The 16,375-nt window shown below is 38.5% G+C and overlaps 1 protein-coding gene across 3 annotated transcripts; it reads right to left on the bottom strand.

Annotated features, from left to right (window-relative positions):
* Nucleotides 1-5,734: 5,734 nt before the first annotated feature.
* Nucleotides 5,735-16,258, bottom strand: LOC110439622 (NLR family CARD domain-containing protein 3-like). 3 transcript variants are annotated; one of them, XM_073948356.1, is made up of 8 exons: nt 16,178-16,258; nt 15,475-15,525; nt 15,194-15,301; nt 13,992-14,063; nt 9,828-10,932; nt 9,382-9,738; nt 7,797-7,992; nt 5,735-7,701 (listed from the first exon to the last, which is right to left on the bottom strand). In XM_073948356.1, the coding sequence occupies exons 7-8, from the start codon at nt 7,828-7,830 to the stop codon at nt 5,930-5,932; spliced, it is 1,806 nt and encodes a 601-aa protein (XP_073804457.1). In that variant the 5' UTR covers nt 7,831-7,992; nt 9,382-9,738; nt 9,828-10,932; nt 13,992-14,063; nt 15,194-15,301; nt 15,475-15,525; nt 16,178-16,258; the 3' UTR covers nt 5,735-5,929. The 3 variants fall into 3 exon arrangements, with proteins under 3 accessions (XP_073804457.1, XP_073804456.1, XP_068076378.1); XM_073948355.1 differs by having other exon boundaries at nt 10,848-10,932; XM_068220277.2 differs by lacking the exon at nt 9,382-9,738 and having other exon boundaries at nt 10,848-10,932.
* Between the last annotated feature and the right edge of the window lie 117 nt (nt 16,259-16,375).

The raw sequence follows: 16,375 nt of genomic DNA, 5'->3' as shown, positions 1-16,375 counted from the left end.
GTCTGACAGTCCACCTCAAAGTAGCTCCTATAGTCCAAATTAAGTTCAAGCATTACAGAAGGAAAATTAAGAACAAAAGTGTAGCTACCCATTCTTGTATCAAATCAGACTCCTGTCAATTTGAGAGAAATTATTATCATGCAAATTTTTAAGTAATAAAAAGTGTTATAGGGTAATTTCAAGGTGAAACTTTAAATATTGAATGATATATTATGATGAATGTTAAATAATTTAGGTTTAAGTTTTAATAGGTTTAATCATAAAAGTCCTTAAACATAGAATGATAAATTACAATGCAGCAGACTAACTAAAGAAAAAGAAAAAGCTTTTGATAAGGCAATAAATAAATAGGAGAATAAATAAGAAAGGAATTAAGTATTTAAGTTAAAACTAAGTAAAAGAAATATCTTAGCATAATCTTATTTTGAATGGCCTAAATCAAGATTGGATATTGAAAACTGGAAAGAGATTCAAATCTAGAAAAATTATTTATAGTTAAAGAGAAGACTGAAATAACAAGTTGAAATAAAATTCATAGGACATAAGGTCAGAAAGTAACAGTTCTAAATTGCTGTAAGAAAAATTGAAAGAGAAAAGTGTTTAAGAAAACAATATAAGGAATTAACAAGGAATAATAGTTAAAACAGAGCAAACAGAAATTTACAATACATACAGTAAGTTTTAGTCAGATGATAAAAAAAATGCATCAAAATTGTATGAACAACTAATTTGAGGGGAATGCCTCAGGAAATAATTATGAGCCAAAAGAAAATAACTCAAAGACAAAAAGGAATTAATATATAGCTCAGAAATACGATTAGTAAAAGAAAGAAGTGTCAAGTTCCAACTAAATGTTTGTCGTTACAGGACTGAGATGCAGATAAAATCAGCCAGCATAGTCAGGGTTAAAATTAAATCAGATGTAGATCTGCCCAGAAAGAAAAACACTAGATGCTGAAATAGGTATAAAACTCTATCAAAAAGTGTAAAAATAGGAGCATTAATAGAAACATTTACTGTAATATACAATATGTCCTAGACATTTCTATTTAAATTTAAAGGAGTAATAAATTATACGTAACTAATAATATTTAATTGAAGTTAATTTGATAATTAAAATAAATGGTTAATCAAGACAGATAAAAGAGGCTTAATGTTGATAATATGATTTAAGAGCAATCAATAGGAGAAGATTTTCCAGCTGGAGTTCATATTGTTTGTGGAGATATGTTCTTTTGGATGGTACATATATTAAGTGCTTAGTTTCTATTGAGTTTATTTTAGGTAACTACCAGAGGAGGGTAGAAACTTGTTTGTACTTGTGTAGGCTGATGACTAGCAAATACTGTATACACCAGAATGCATAAAGGGTTAAAATTAGGGAGAAGATCTTAGGATGGACACTGTCACAATATGTGGGTGATTGAATTATCTGCAACTTCACAAAGATCTAGTTCAATTAAAAGACTTGAGTGGAGACCATTGCTCCAAACAATGAGAGATGATGACTGTTTTGGTGTTGACTGGATAGAGAATTATTCTGTAAACAAGCACAGTTGAGAAACCAGAAGCAAATTATGAAGCAGGAACAGTTATTCATTTGTGACGAAAGAAGCACTTCCAAGGATTTGAAACATCAGCAGAAATAAGTTCATAAAAGGTTTGCATTCATAAAGTAATTAAAATCAAAGTTAATAAGTGATCAATAAATAAAAACATCTAAAGGAGTATGAAAAATTGTGAATAAAGCAAAAGAGAGAATAATTGTATTATGCTCAATTACCAGAAATGGCTGAAAGAGATGAAGATGATCCATCAAGGCCAACGCTCAATGAAAGATGTGAAAATAATAAACTTAATGGGATTAATGTGTTAACAAGTGCATTGGTGAATGATGGCATGGAAACTGACAGAAACAGGCATCTAACACTGCATCGCATGAACTGCTATTGGGTCGACCCTTGCAAGAAACCACTTGAAACTTTGCATAAAACCTTGCATATAATCTCACTTATAACCTTGCACATAATCTCTTGGAATGTTTTGCAAAGATGTCTAATGCAGTAGGGACTTTTATGAAGAAACAATTAATTGCCATGTGCAAAGCGATTTCTGTGCAGGAAACCAGAAAGGAGCCATGTGAGAGAGCAGAGATACACACTGTTAAAAATTGTCCCGTTAAAAAACAGTAAAATACTGGCAGCTGCAGTTGCCAGCAATGTACTGTTATTTTACAGTATGTTGCTGTAAAAATACATGGACTACATTGATTTACACAATACTCAAGTGAACTCATTTTGCTCACTGAAAGCAACTGCCTCAACTTGGTCAACTGCTGAATGAGTTTATGAAGTAATGTGCTATACATGCTTAGAAGCATACTTATAATGATAACTTATTTTAGTTAATTAGAAAAGTTCGGTTTAACTCTAATGTCTTATATTTCACATCAGCACACATACATGTAAATCTGGAACTACCAGAGAGATTCTGACTGCATCAGCAACTAAACAGCCGCTATCTTTAAATAGAGAAACATACAGAATAACATCAGCAGCTCATTGTTCATCTTTAACTCATACACTGGCTCTACTCTCCTCCACAACGGTGACAGACAGAAGAAATTTGCTTCAGGTTTTACAGTAAAATACTGTTTTTCCTTGATTTAACAGTAATCTACTGGCAGCTGTGGTTGCCAGCAATATACTGTTTTTTTTACAGTCTATTTCCGTAGTGTAAATTAACAGTATATTACTGATAAAATACATTTTACACTGTGTTTTTACCTCTCACACCTTTAACCCTTTAAACCCCAGAGCATATACTTCAGTTTTTATTGAAGTGTCCACACTACTGAGTGTTCAAGAAACATGTAGCAAAGCTGAAGTAAATTCATTAATTAACTGACTAATTAAATGATAATTGAGGATTAACAATGAACAAATGAAGAAATACTGAAGGGAAAAAACAAGAACAGAACATACAAAACTTTAGTCACAGCTTTATAATGAAATAACCTGAAGAACAACAAATGATTAAATCATTTAAATGATCAGCGGATGATTAAACAACTCTACAAACATCATCACCAGCTACACTTATTACTTAATACATGTATTTTTGTATAACATTTACTAAAGTTCTTCTTGAGAGAAAGGTTAACATTTTACGCCACCATCATGGAGAACAGAGTTTGCTTTAGTTGGGCTCTTAGCCCTGTCATTTTTAACATTTATATATCTTGGCTGCTGCAATTGTTAAGAACTTTGTTTAAAAAACTCCTTTGTTGAGGCAAGCCAGCCAAAAACCTAAATAAGATCTGGTGATGTTCATGTTGCTATTAAATGGCAGAGTCTGTTCTCATTTAGTATAATAAAATGTACTGCTCCTATTCAATGTTAAATCTATTGTTTTACATTATATGTCTATATATGGCAATGATTTCTGGAAGTTTTTAAGAATATCTTGGACAATAACACTGCTCTATGGTGTCAGTCGCACTCAAAGAGACATCAATAATCAGCATATGAACCTCAATAATGGTGACAACTAACAAAATTAACAGTTTAACTCACAAACAGGCAACTGAAAGTCTAAACATAAACAACAGCAGAATCAAACGCAAATAAAGAAAACTGTTAGACCATTATACAACATTTATTTATACCGCAATGCATGCTGGGATATTTGTACCGTGCCACTCCCAGCATGCATTGCAGCATGAAACATTTGAGATGTTACCATTGTTGAGATACAAGGTCAGATTCATGAGGTCTGAGTGTGTATTTCTCATGACTGAACTGTTTTTTTATGTTATTTCTTAACTGTTAAGTAATTACGGAGGTATCTTTTCTGTTTCCACTTCTCATTAATTAAATTAATACCTGCAACTAAGCATAAAATCTATTGCATGAGGCCCTTCATCCAGAATTATAACAAAACATTTATCAGAACTAATTTCAGACAAATAGATTTCTCTATTTATTAACTTTCCATCTTTATTGCTATAATACAAGCATTTTGTTAACTTTTTATTATAGTAATTGGAGAGTCTGAATTAATAAGTTCAAGGGTGAAGAGCCCAACTAAATCAGCCCCTCACTCCATTACGGTGACACAAAAAACACCTTAATTTCTGTTGGATCTCAATGAGAATAGTATGGAAGTCAAATCAGTCAGTAATAAGTGTGTGTCTGCTGTTGTTTGTGGAGTTGTTTAATCCTCTGCTGAGACTGAAGCTGTTTTATTTTATTTGATTTTATTTAATGTTGTAACTCAAGTCACTGTTTGTGTTTCTTGTTTATTTTCTTCAGTAATTGTGATTATTAACAGCAGGTGTTCATCAGTGTCAGAATTCACTCATTAGTGTTCATTAAAACTGTCAGGTGAACTATATTAGTGAACTAGTGTATGAAATAGTGAACAAGGGCACAAAGTGTGATTTCAAACACAGACTTCAAAACATCGAATCTGAACTCTGTTAGCTCACAGTTTTCTGCAGTTGGTTACTTTCTCGAAAACAAAAATTTTACCCAGAAAGCACTGTTTTTAACAGAATATTACTGTTTTAGTGAAAAAACATTAGTTTACCGTAGAATCTGACCGTTTTTTAACAGCAATTTTTTACAGTGTGGGACCTCACTGATTAACAATGCTTGCTCATGAAAAGGACACAAACTTCCACCCTTATGGGTGTATGTACTAACAGTAGAGTAGCACAATGTACCGATATTATAAAAGCATAGCGATACCCTAGCTCTCAAAACAATACGATTATGAATTTTTTTAGTACCTGTACTTTTATTTGACAGCTGTAGTTGTGAGTGCTCGTCAATAGGGGGCTGTGTGGGGGCCGTGCGCTGCTTCTACAGCAGGGGTCTCAAACTCACGGTCCTTCACGGGATGATAGTTTGTGGCCCTCGCCTTAATTTGAAAGTTTAATGTTAGTGCGGTGAGTTTGATATGTAAAGCACTTTACAGTTTAGTTTGTGGAGCTGAACAAGCCCACTAATCACAGTGGGGTATATGGCTCTTGGGGGAGGGACATCAGCTGAGCTTGACGCAGGGAGAGAAACATTTTCCAATGAGTGAAAGTTACAGCAACGTTGCCATGGAGTGTTTTCCTCTGTGATTGCTGGCTGCCTTGTTTCTATTGGGCACATGAGGACATTCGTCCCAGCGCATTTTCATTCACAACACAAAAAAAGTTGTGTAAGTTGCCGGCCAGCGGGACATTATAAATATAGAAATTGATATAAATTAGAGCTTAATTTGAGCAGGATCTTGCAGGATCCTGTACCGGGAAATGACAGATATTTGTATTTGGGCTGCAACAACGAATCAATTAAACTAATAAAAATTGATTACTCAAAGGGTTGGCAGTGAATTTCAAAATTGAATTTCATTATCGATTTGTTGTGTCGCACGACACGGGGACGTTTGATTAATGAAAAACATGTGGCGTGAACTAGGTCTCTCTCACTTACTGATACAGATTTCGGCGCCTCATACAGGGATGAGGGAGTTCAACAGCAGGTGTGTTGACTGGTGCTGAGCCAGAGAAAGACGTGTCATATCATCACAATTATGCAGCGTTTTAACCGCCTAATGATTTTTTTTTTTGTTTTAGATAAACATTTACATGTAAATACACACAAGCACTAGTAAAACAAGACATTTAGAGTCTGTGAAACACACAAGAAAGTCTATGAAAGTCTAATAATCCACTCAAATATCATTTGCTGATGTGTTTTATTCATATCAGATACACATGGTGAAAGTAACTATAAAGTTGAATCTGTTCTTCTCTAAGTTCACCAGACACTCACTTGCATGTATTTGTGGAGTAACTGGTGAATTTATGTGCTGAATCCTGCGTGTTCTGCTTTTATGAATGAATCAAACGTGAGGCTGCAAGTAAACATGGCACTTACTGAGCTCTTTTGGAGGTTTTGATGACTGCTGATAGTCTGATGAGACACTCGTCTGATCTCTGAAATTTCTGAAGCTCAAACTCCTCCAGCTCCTCCTCTGAGGTCAACAACACAAAGACCAGAGCAGACCACTGGGCAGGTGAAAGGCGAGCAGATGACAGACTTCCTCTTCTGAGGTGAGACTGAATCTCTTTCAGCAGAGTTTGATCATTAAGTTCATTCAGACAGTAGAACAGATTGATGGATCTCTCTGGAGACAGATTCCCTTCAAGTTTCTGCTTGATGTAGGCAATTATTTCCTCTTTGCTCTGGTCACTGTCATCCTGCTGTGTCAACAGGCCTCGTAAGAGTTGTCGATTAGACTGGAGTGACAGACTGAGAAGAAAGCGAAGGTAAAGGTCCAGATGTCCATTCTCACTTTCCAGAGCCTTGTCTACTGCTGTCTTCAGCAAGTTAATCATGACTTTATTTCTGCTTTTTTCTGCTTGTTTCTTGTTGTTGTCTAGTATCAGATGTTGATAAAGGGCTGCAATGAACTCCTGAATGCTCAGGTGAAGAAAGCAGTACATGGTACCAAGAATGATTCCCGTCTCCTCCTTAAAGATCTGGGTACACATGCCTGAGTACACTGATGCCTTATAGACGTCAATGCCACAGTCTTTCAGATCGCTCTCATAGAAGATCACATTGTTTCTGTCCAGCTGCTGGAAGGCCAGTTTCCCCAGTGAAAGGATGAGGTTTGGATCCCAGGAGACATCTGCTGTGTTTTCTCCATCATACTTTCTTCTGCTCTGCTGGATCTGAAAGCGGAGAAAGTGTGTGTACATCTGTGTTAGAGTCTTGGGAGATTCCTGCAGTGTTTCAGCATGAGCCCTGTGTTTCAGTTTCAGTATGTTCTGGAGAACAGTGGCTGAAATCCAGCAGAGGACTGGGATGTGGCACATAATAAAGAGACTCTTTGACTGTTTAATGTGATCAATGATTTCTCTGGCCTGATTCTGATCTGTGAGTCTCTTTCTGAAGTACTCCTCCTTTTGGGCATCATTGAATCCTCGTATCTCTGTCAGCCGGTCGATACAGTCAGCAGGAATCTTTCTGGCAGCTGCTGGTCTGCTGGTGATCCAGATGAGAGCAGAAGGAAGCAGATTTCCCTTGATGAGGTTCGTCAGGAGAACATCCAGAGAGACTGCTGAAGATACATCACGACACGTCTCATTACCAGCAAAGTTCAGAGGAAGACGACATTCATCCAATCCATCAAGGATGAACAGCACTTTGAATCGTGTGCTTCTTGTAAGGTTCAGTCCTTCAGTCTCTGGGAAAAACTGAGTTATGAGGTCTTTTAAACTTTGTCTTTCTTTCTCCTTTAAGTTCATCTCTCTGAATGGAAGAGGAAATATGAAGCTGATGTCTTGATTTTCTTTCCCTTCAGCCCAATCCAGAACAAACTTTTGCACAGAGACTGATTTCCCGATGCCGGCAACTCCTTTTGTCAGGACAGTTCTGATCTGATCGTCTTGTTCAGCTGCTTCAAACAAATGTTTGCATTCAACCTGTATCTCTAGTGACTGATGACGTCTGGAAACAGCTTCAATCTGTCTGATCTCATGTTCAGTGTTGACCTGTTCACTCGCACCCTGAGTGATATAGAGATCTGTGTAGATGTTATTCAGAAGTGTGGAGTCTCCCTGCTGAGCAATTCCTTCAAACACACTTTGATATTTCTTCTTCAGGCTACATTTAAGCTGATTAATGTAGAGCAGCTCACCTAAACACAGGAGCAAAGAAACAGAGAGTTTTAGTCTTGACTTTTCCAGCTATATTTGTAATTGTCAGTCTGACTGACGGCCATGAGTCTCTTACCCTGGAGAGTATCAGCAGCTTGATCTTGCTTCATCTCTCTCAGGAAGAAGAGTGTGAGATCAAGAGCTGCTTCTGTGATTCCGCTACTGTTCTCATTAAACTCCTTTACAAACTCCTGTCTGTTTTCATTTTGTAAGATTTTCCTGAAGTTTTTCAGTTCTTTCTTAACAAACTTGATAATTTTACTCTCAAGATTCTATATTTAAAAAAAAAAAAAAAGAGAAGACCACTATATCAGAAATACATCTAATGACACACAGTTGTAAATCCAAAAAAGTTATTTAATAATTGAAAATATATTATAACACAGGTCTTTAAGTGCTCAATTCTGATTGGCTGAAAAACATTTTACAGTGTTCTGTTATCTTCAGATAAACACATAGTTAAATTGTTCAGGCAGGCTTTTTGCACATTACATTTCTATATCACTATGCTGAATGATTTCAGTTATGTCACAGCGACAACAATTGAAACACAGTAAAACATAACAGAAGACTTTGGATGAGCCGTGTAAGAAACTAGTCCTACACAGAGGAGCAGTTTGAGAACAAAAACTTGACAAATGTCTGAATTACAACATCTGAACTGTGGCTTAAGCTTTGGAAACCATAGTATCCAATCAAGCATATGTTTGGTGTTTCATTGAAGTCTACAAGACATCAAATTAAAAATTGTTTGACTAAAATAAGGTTAAATTTGGAAATAATGACTTACACATGTTAAGTCTGTCTAATCGGTGTATTTGTTGACTTGAGCTATTCTTAGGTGTCTATTAAATTTTTCAGTGACAACCTAAATTTGGCCTTGTTTTATCTAAGCCATCTTTTTTTCAAGTGTCTTTTAAACATAAAATCATTTTGTGCCATGTGTGGAATAGCGGTCTCAGATGCTTTGAATTATTAGGAAATAATGCACACTAGAGGTATAATGACATCATCATGAGTATCTGTCACGCTGGTAGACAAGGAAGACAGAGATGGTTCTCTTTTCGCAGTATTTATTCAAAACAAAGTCGCTGATCACAGTGAGAACTTAAAGGTTCATATTAAAGGTGCAGTAGGTGATCTGCCAAAATGCTAACCGCTTAGCATATTATCTTTGGACGGCGGGAAGGGACTGTGATTCAAAGCCACACCCTCTGAAATCGTGAGCGCGCGCACCTCGTCACAGCGGCCGACAGACAACCCACTAGTTCATATCATTTGCCAGTTAGTTAGTGCCAGCGCCGTGCATGAATTACATGTATTACTTTGCCACACTTACATGCTATTTCAGAGTGAATATTCAGAGTAGCATGATAAACAGTATAGGAAGGCTATCATTGTTCAAAAATTACCCAATGTGAATATAAAAGCAACTTCAGCTCAATAGAGCAGTTAGGCGGAATAGCGCTATTTACTGGTGTTTTGTTGTTAAACTAAATATAAATCTACATTATAGATGCTGTCAAAAAACCTTATAAAACTGAAAATAATCACGTCAATCTTTCACCAGGAGATTTAAGTGGCTGAACAACACGTCTGTGCATATAAGTCATTCATAACAACACAATCTGACATAAAATAGTTTCAAAACAGAACATGACCTGTCTAACAGTGATACTTCAGTCATGGTGTCATCCTTCCTCCAGCGTGCTAAAGTAACTCCAGTATTGATTCAGGTTTTTAAAAGTTTCAATTCAGCTTTTGATTTCTCCTGGTCCGTCTCGTGACCGCGCAGCCGCTTTAAGGGCGAGTTACACCTGCGCCTGGCTTTACAGTAATCGGCCCGAGCTCGGCTGTCCTTCGGCGCCTCCGGCTCCGACTCGGCATCTGCGAGCGGCCCGCAGCTCGCTCGGAGTGCATGCGTTTGTGATGCAGACGGGCACGCGCTAATGGCGGATCTTCGTGAACAGGTGCGCAGAAGTCGGAATCTCCATTTGCTGACAGACAGTCTGACCTGCCTATCGGATAAACATTGGTTAGTTTTATGCTTTACCTAGAATATAAAAATACATATAAACACATTTAGATAATTTACTGTAATCATTACTATTGGACTGTGAAGAGACTTTCAACCAGCAAAACAACAAATGTTTTCTGAAGTCACCTACTGCACCTTTAAGGCTGTAGCAATCTTCTGTAAAAATGAAAGTGTCAATAGCAGATGTAAATGATCTCACTGATAGTTCGCTTGTAGGAGACTCAGCAGGTGAGTATACAGGTACACAGTTCATCTAGTACAGGGGTGTGTCAAACTCAATTCCTGAAGGGCCGAAGCCATGCACAGTTTAGTTCCAACCCTGCTCCAACACACTTACCTGTAGGTTTCAAACAAGCCTGAAGGACTGAATTAGTTTGATCAGGTGTGTTTAATTAGGGTTGGAACTAAACTGTGCAGAGCTGCGGCCCTTTTGGAACTGAGTTTGACACCTGTGATCTAGTAGATAGCTGATCTTCTGGTTAACTCTACACAACTGTAAGCATCCCTCTAGATCGATGAGAATGATCAGAAAGCACGTAATGATCATCCATTGATGAGTATACAAGCACACAGTTCATCATAGTAATAGCAGATCCTCTAATGAACATCAGATAAGAATAATAACTTCCCTTGATCAGTATAAAGGACTCGAAGACTCATAAGGAACATCCATGGAAAAAAGGGAAAAGCCGAAGGAGTGAAGATGAGGGCAACTATCTGACTTTAATACGAGCTGACGACTGAGAGAAGGTCAGTTTATACAGTGTCCTTTGGTGATGGGAAATGGGTGCAGGTCATTAGAAGGCTGGTGAGAATTCACGGGATTGGATGGAGGTGGTTTGTAAAGAAGATAGATGATTGGGTGAGCAGGAACGTGCCGGGGATGTCACAGTATCACAGGTGTGTATTATTTTCTAATAACTCAATGAACTAAAGTCAATTATTCTTTACTAAACAAATACATTGTAATTCTTCAAAAAAAGAAATACATGAAAAATAACATTTACAAATGACATGTTTTACAGAAGCAAGATCTTTTTAATAAACATATTGTCTGTTCTAATATGAAATTGAATAAATTTTTCCCACCTCGAAGATCTTCTGGAGATGGCCCCTGAAACTCTTTTGGCTTCTGTGAGTCTTGTTTCTTGAATCTGGTAACTCATATTGAAAACTGTTAACAAATAAAACCACTGAGACAAACAAATACAGGCATATCTCAAAGACATTAAAATACTAAATGTTCTGTAGACCTCATGATAAGGAGACAGTCAAGACAGTGAACTTGTGCAATTGGTCCATTGATGTGTCACAAATTAAATTGAGTTGATAAATTACAGACATAACCAGGACGTTCCCCATCAGGTCGGGAACATTGACTTGTGTCTAGAAGAGATGCTTTTGGGAGAGTGTGTGGAAAACACCACAGCAGCTGAGACTGTTGTGCATTTGGTGTAAGGTGTGAAGTTTGCCAAGCACAGCATGAGCACACAATATCACCAAAAGTGCAACCTTCTAAATGTATCCCTAGACCTAGAATTACCAGAGTATGGGAATAGTTTAAAATTTAGGGTGTCAAATGTTAACTTTTTACCTAGGAAAATATGAGGAAGGGTGGTACGAAGGTGACTTGCTACCCAAAGGGGAGACTTGGTGACAATAAGTATAAGTATATGCGCTTCATATGATATGTTGGTTAGCGGGTAGAGAAGACACAAATCTCCCTGAAAAGGGGAAATGCTCAGTGACTTAGGGACGGATATGGGATTGTTGCCCCAGAGGTTGCCCTATCTCTAAGAAAAGAAGTGATTCCTCGGGAATTAGTCAAGGAGGGGTCATCGCGAGGAGTGTGAGTTCAGAAACAACAAGGTCAGGTTGAACCTTGGAGGCGCAACAAGCAAGACCTTCTGCTCTTTCTCCCTGACCTTTCACAGGGTCTGTGTGAGCAGGATCACTGAGGGAAAAATGCATACTGCTTAAGCTTCGGGGTCAGCGGAGAGCATCTTTACAGAGCAGGGAAAAAAGCAACTGCTGATGAGCAGACTTGCGAGAAGTAAGCAGGATGACCTGGGCTTCCCTGAAGTGCACTCGTATTACCTGGACCACGCTGGGGTGGAGTTTCTATTCTCCCAGGAGTGTGAGCTGCTGGGAGAACACGTCAACTTGCATGGTTGAGCTTGCGTCTTGTGCGTCATGACTCCAGGCTAATTTCTAATATTATCTTATATCTGGGACAACTATAGTATCTTAATAAGCACATTTTTGTGTTTAATAGAAGACTAATAGACATCCCATCAAAGATGGCTTGGCTAAAATAAGGTTAAATTTGGAATTAACAACTACACATGTCAAGTCTGTCTAATCTGTGTATTTGTCTAGTGTTGGGTTATTCTTAGATGTCTATTAGATTTTTTAGTGACAGACTAAATGTTTCCTTGTTTAAGTCCAGACATCACTTGTTTGTTGTGGACACTTGTTTAAGGGCACCCAGGCCCGTAGAAGGCCAGATCCATCCAGGGACTGAAGGTGCGGCATCACAGCGAGGTGATGGTCACCCTGTGCATCCCTGCACACCATGCCCATCTGGGATCTTGACTGTGAAGCCAGTGGTGAAGTGGTCAAATTTGAACAATCTGAGCAGCGAGATAGTGGCTGCAACCTAATATGGCTGAGGAACCTCTAGAAAAACTTCAGTAAGACCATTGTAATCCTGTCAAACTATCAGACAGGGCAGCACCGTCTTCATTCTGCACACGCAAGACGGGTGGCTGCGGCTTTAACTGTCGTGAAAAACACGCCAGTAAACTCTGGAAACAGGTGACCTCAGGAAGATGACCTGTTTCATTGTGCTCAGCTTTTCTTTTACCACTGAGGACTGCTTGGTAGACAGTGTCACCAAATAGGCCTGTGATATATAGGCATGTGAAGAAAACAAGCTCAGGCAGTGTGACACATGTCTCCCAGGGTAAGCCAAGGGTGGTGATCTTGAACCACTGTGTGGCCATCATCTTCTCCATGGCTCAGACGGCCGATTTTGAGGTCATGAGAGTATAGTCGGCCACCTGTGGTGCTGTGGTACCATGGTGCAGGGCCGAAGAGGCAATGCCCACAGCAGTGTGAGCTCTGGCTGTGAGAGACTCAGAAAACCCACCCAAGGATCTCAGCTTACCCCTCCAGGTGGCGGTGCCTACCATCTAGGCAAAAGCTTTGTACCGCCATCGAGTGAGGTTACGGTAGAAGCGTGTGAGGTAAAAACATTCCCCATACCTGTTTGAGCTCCCTGTATGCTCCCTGGAAGATGGGAACAGGGGTCTGAAATGATTTATCTCACATCAGCTCCCCCTCTAGTCGGTCCGACAGTGGGACTAGGGGGACAAGCCATCTTCAGCCCTACCGCCAAAGCAGCCTGGGAAAGCACAGCCATCATGCCTGACTCTAGATCCATAACCGCGCATTGCACCCCAGATGGTGGGTGACCGAGCTTGGTCTGTCATCTGAACATGACAACTCACCCTCTGATGCTGTGATGGGCATCTGATCTCCCGTGTCAATGAGTGAAAGCACGGACATCCCAGGGGACAAACCAGCACAATTGTGATAGGGCACGTTGTGGAGGAGCCAGGGCTCCAAGTGCCCAGAGGCAATGTATAGGCCACCACTGTAATCCTCAGATCTACCTGATTGCACACCACTTTCGTGACTATTGAATTATTCTTTTGTTTTATTCCTAAAATGTTTTCTAAAAGATCTGAAATCAATTCTGTATTCAGATTAGACAGCAACATGCGGGTCTGCGTGAGCTCAAACATAAAAACAGCTAATAGGCACACAGATGCATCCTGCAGAATTAGCTTTATTTGGACAGATGAATAACATCTGTGATTATTCATTCATATTGAAGCCAGCCACAAGCAAACAAAAGCACCAGATAATAAGAGTCTGTAATTATCTGGTGCTTCTGTTTTGTTCTTTTTTGTGGCTGATTTCAATATGCTGTTAAAATTTCTTCCACACCCAAAAGTGAAACCTAGAGTTGTTATAGATTCAATTTATTAAACATAAGCACAGAAAAGTAGGTTTCCTGTTTGAAATTCAAAGTTTCAAAGACATACATGTACAGCAGAAAATCTAGGAAAACTAAATTAAGAATCATTATGGATTTGAAATCAAATCAGATCATGGGGTTCCTAAAGGTTCCAACCACTAATGACCAAAATGTAAAACACAAAATACCTTTCGGCAGATGATGGTGTTTTCTCTCCGAGGTTTAATGGAGGATGTTTTGACTTCCCTAAATGAAAAAACCTAAAATGACAAAATTAATTTTATTTGGTGTCACTGTCAGCACCAGACACACTAGAGGGCACTCTACACTTCATATCAGCCACTGCCAAACTCAGTTCCTGGAGGGCCGCAACTCTTCACAACTTAAATCCAACCCAAAATAAACACACCTGATCAAACTAATTGAGTCATTTAGGCTTGTTTGAGACCTACAGGTAAGTGTGTTGAAGTAGAGTTGTACCGCATGTCTTTAGACTGTGATGGAAACCTGAGCATCCTGAAGAAAACCACGCAAATGCAGGGAGAACATGCAAACTCCACACAGAAATGCCACCTGACCCAACCAAGGCTCGAACCAGCGACCTTCCTGCTGTGAGGCAACAGCACTACTTACTGCGCCACGGGGACAAGAGACTATTAACTATTATTTCTTTTCATTTTATAAATGTCTAAATTAAACATCTACAAACTCATAAAACTGACCTGAGATCAGGTAAAACTATAAAACCTGTTCAGTGATTCACTACTGGAGGGCAAACTGAATGGACTTGTGTGGTTCATGTGGAAATTACGCAGATCAAGTTTTCGCCCCATTGTGGAGAAATATTGAATTTTTAAACGTTTCGAAGCATTAAAGTCATAAAAAACCTTGATTACTGAAACTACATGACTCTGCCCATTTGACTTTGACCATCTGTTTAACTGATTTAAAACTAAAAAATGCAAAGGTATTGAAGCTTCATGAAGCAGTACTGCAAAATCAGCCATCAGCTCTGTTTACTGGAGTACTCTTGTGGATTAGCGGTGTGTTACTCGTTCATGTACACTCAGAGCGTGTTTCACTGGTGTGTGTTTTAATCTTCTGTGTTTATTGTGAGCTGTCTGGATATTGGATTACTCTTTGTGCATTACCCTTGATTATGATTGATTGCTTGTTTTGTCCCCTTGCCTGTCTAAAAGATACTCTGAATAAGAAACTAAAACCATCACTAGGTGTCTGTAAATGTCTAAATTCACCAAAAGTCATTGAGTCATTTGATTAATTCAAACAACTGATTCTTTTACTAATGACGCTATTTTCTGGATTGTTGGTTCACAGTAACATGTTCAATACAGTCCAAGTGTGACCAATAATGTAAATCACTAAATACCTTTTGACTGATGATGGTGTTTTCCCTCTGAAGTTTGGAGGACGACCACCTTTTGAGTTGTCACTCTTCAGAGACACAGAGCTGGACACACGTGATCCTGATCTCACACTGAACACACAAACACACCAGAGGAATAAACTGCAGGACAAACTTCAGTCTCCTTTACAAGAGTTTATCAGACAAATATGAGTTTGTTCAGTTTAATTCAGCACAAACTAATAGTTGACTGAAGGTCTGTCTGTTGTCATGTTGAAATAATGGTGTAAAAACAGAGTCAATACCTGTGTTTCTCTGAGAGAGAGTCCTTTACTCGCTCCTCTGCCATACTGCAGCTAAAACACCAATGCAGACATTAGCAGAGCTTTCAGGAAACAATCATACATATATATATATATATATATATATATATATATATATATATATATATATATATATATATATATATATATATAGTCCTTAACATGAATGCAGTTGGTTTAACCCTGATCTGACATCTCAGCTGTTTCACATTTGATTTAAGGTAAATGCATGTTATATAGAGTTTATCAAGAGAAGTTCAGGTTCAGCCAATTGTTGATTTAGTGACTAATAAAATGTCTCTCTACTAAAGAGGCTCTTTGGTTAATGAGTTACTCTGACAGTAAAGGGTTAAATGCAGTGTTGTTTAAGGATCGTCAGCTTGTTGTTTTTCAGCAGCTTTTCTTCCTGTTCAACTGGAAGGTCTGCTTTAACTTTACTTTTGATTTGGTGACTCTGAATGTTTAGAGTTATATTTAATGCTGAATTATTGGACACTATTGAGTCAGTCTGATATAGAAGAGCACAAACACTTTAAAGGGATTAAAAATAAAGCTTTTAGACACAGTGTTTAAATGAGCGTGTTTAAGGATTTGATCTTCAGGATCAGACATTTAAATCACACTCGCACATATAAACCCTTCATCATCTCCACAAATCAGCGTAATGTAGAAGTGTTAAACTCACATGCAGAAGTACAGACGCTCTTGTGCAGCAGGAACACAATCTGAGCTCTTTCACTCTTTCACTTCACTAAAACACACCTGTGTGATCTACAGGTGTATCCTGAAATATTATTGGCTCCACAGAGTGACACTGACATGAATATTCATGAGACTCTCCTGACTGTGGGCGTGATGAAATCTGAGAGGTCTCTGATGAATA

Source organism: Danio rerio, chromosome 4 (assembly GCF_049306965.1).
Source record: "Danio rerio strain Tuebingen ecotype United States chromosome 4, GRCz12tu, whole genome shotgun sequence".
Lineage (NCBI taxonomy): Eukaryota > Metazoa > Chordata > Actinopteri > Cypriniformes > Danionidae > Danio > Danio rerio.
The sequence above is the reverse complement of the archived record's forward strand: the minus strand, read 5'-3'. Positions and strand labels throughout refer to the sequence as shown.

What these genes read in the sequence shown, in the direction of transcription:
- LOC110439622 (XM_068220277.2), bottom strand. Translation starts at nt 15,518, where the DNA reads ATGGCAGAGGAGCGAGTAAAGGACTCTCTCTCAGAGAAACACAG. An exon ending in ACACCATCATCAGTCAAAAG is followed by an intron (nt 14,064 to 15,193) that starts GTATTTAGTGAT and finishes TTGTCATTTTAG; the next exon opens with GTTTTTTCATTTAGGGAAGT. An exon ending in ACACCATCATCTGCCGAAAG is followed by an intron (nt 10,933 to 13,991) that starts GTATTTTGTGTT and finishes ATTTGTTAACAG; the next exon opens with TTTTCAATATGAGTTACCAG.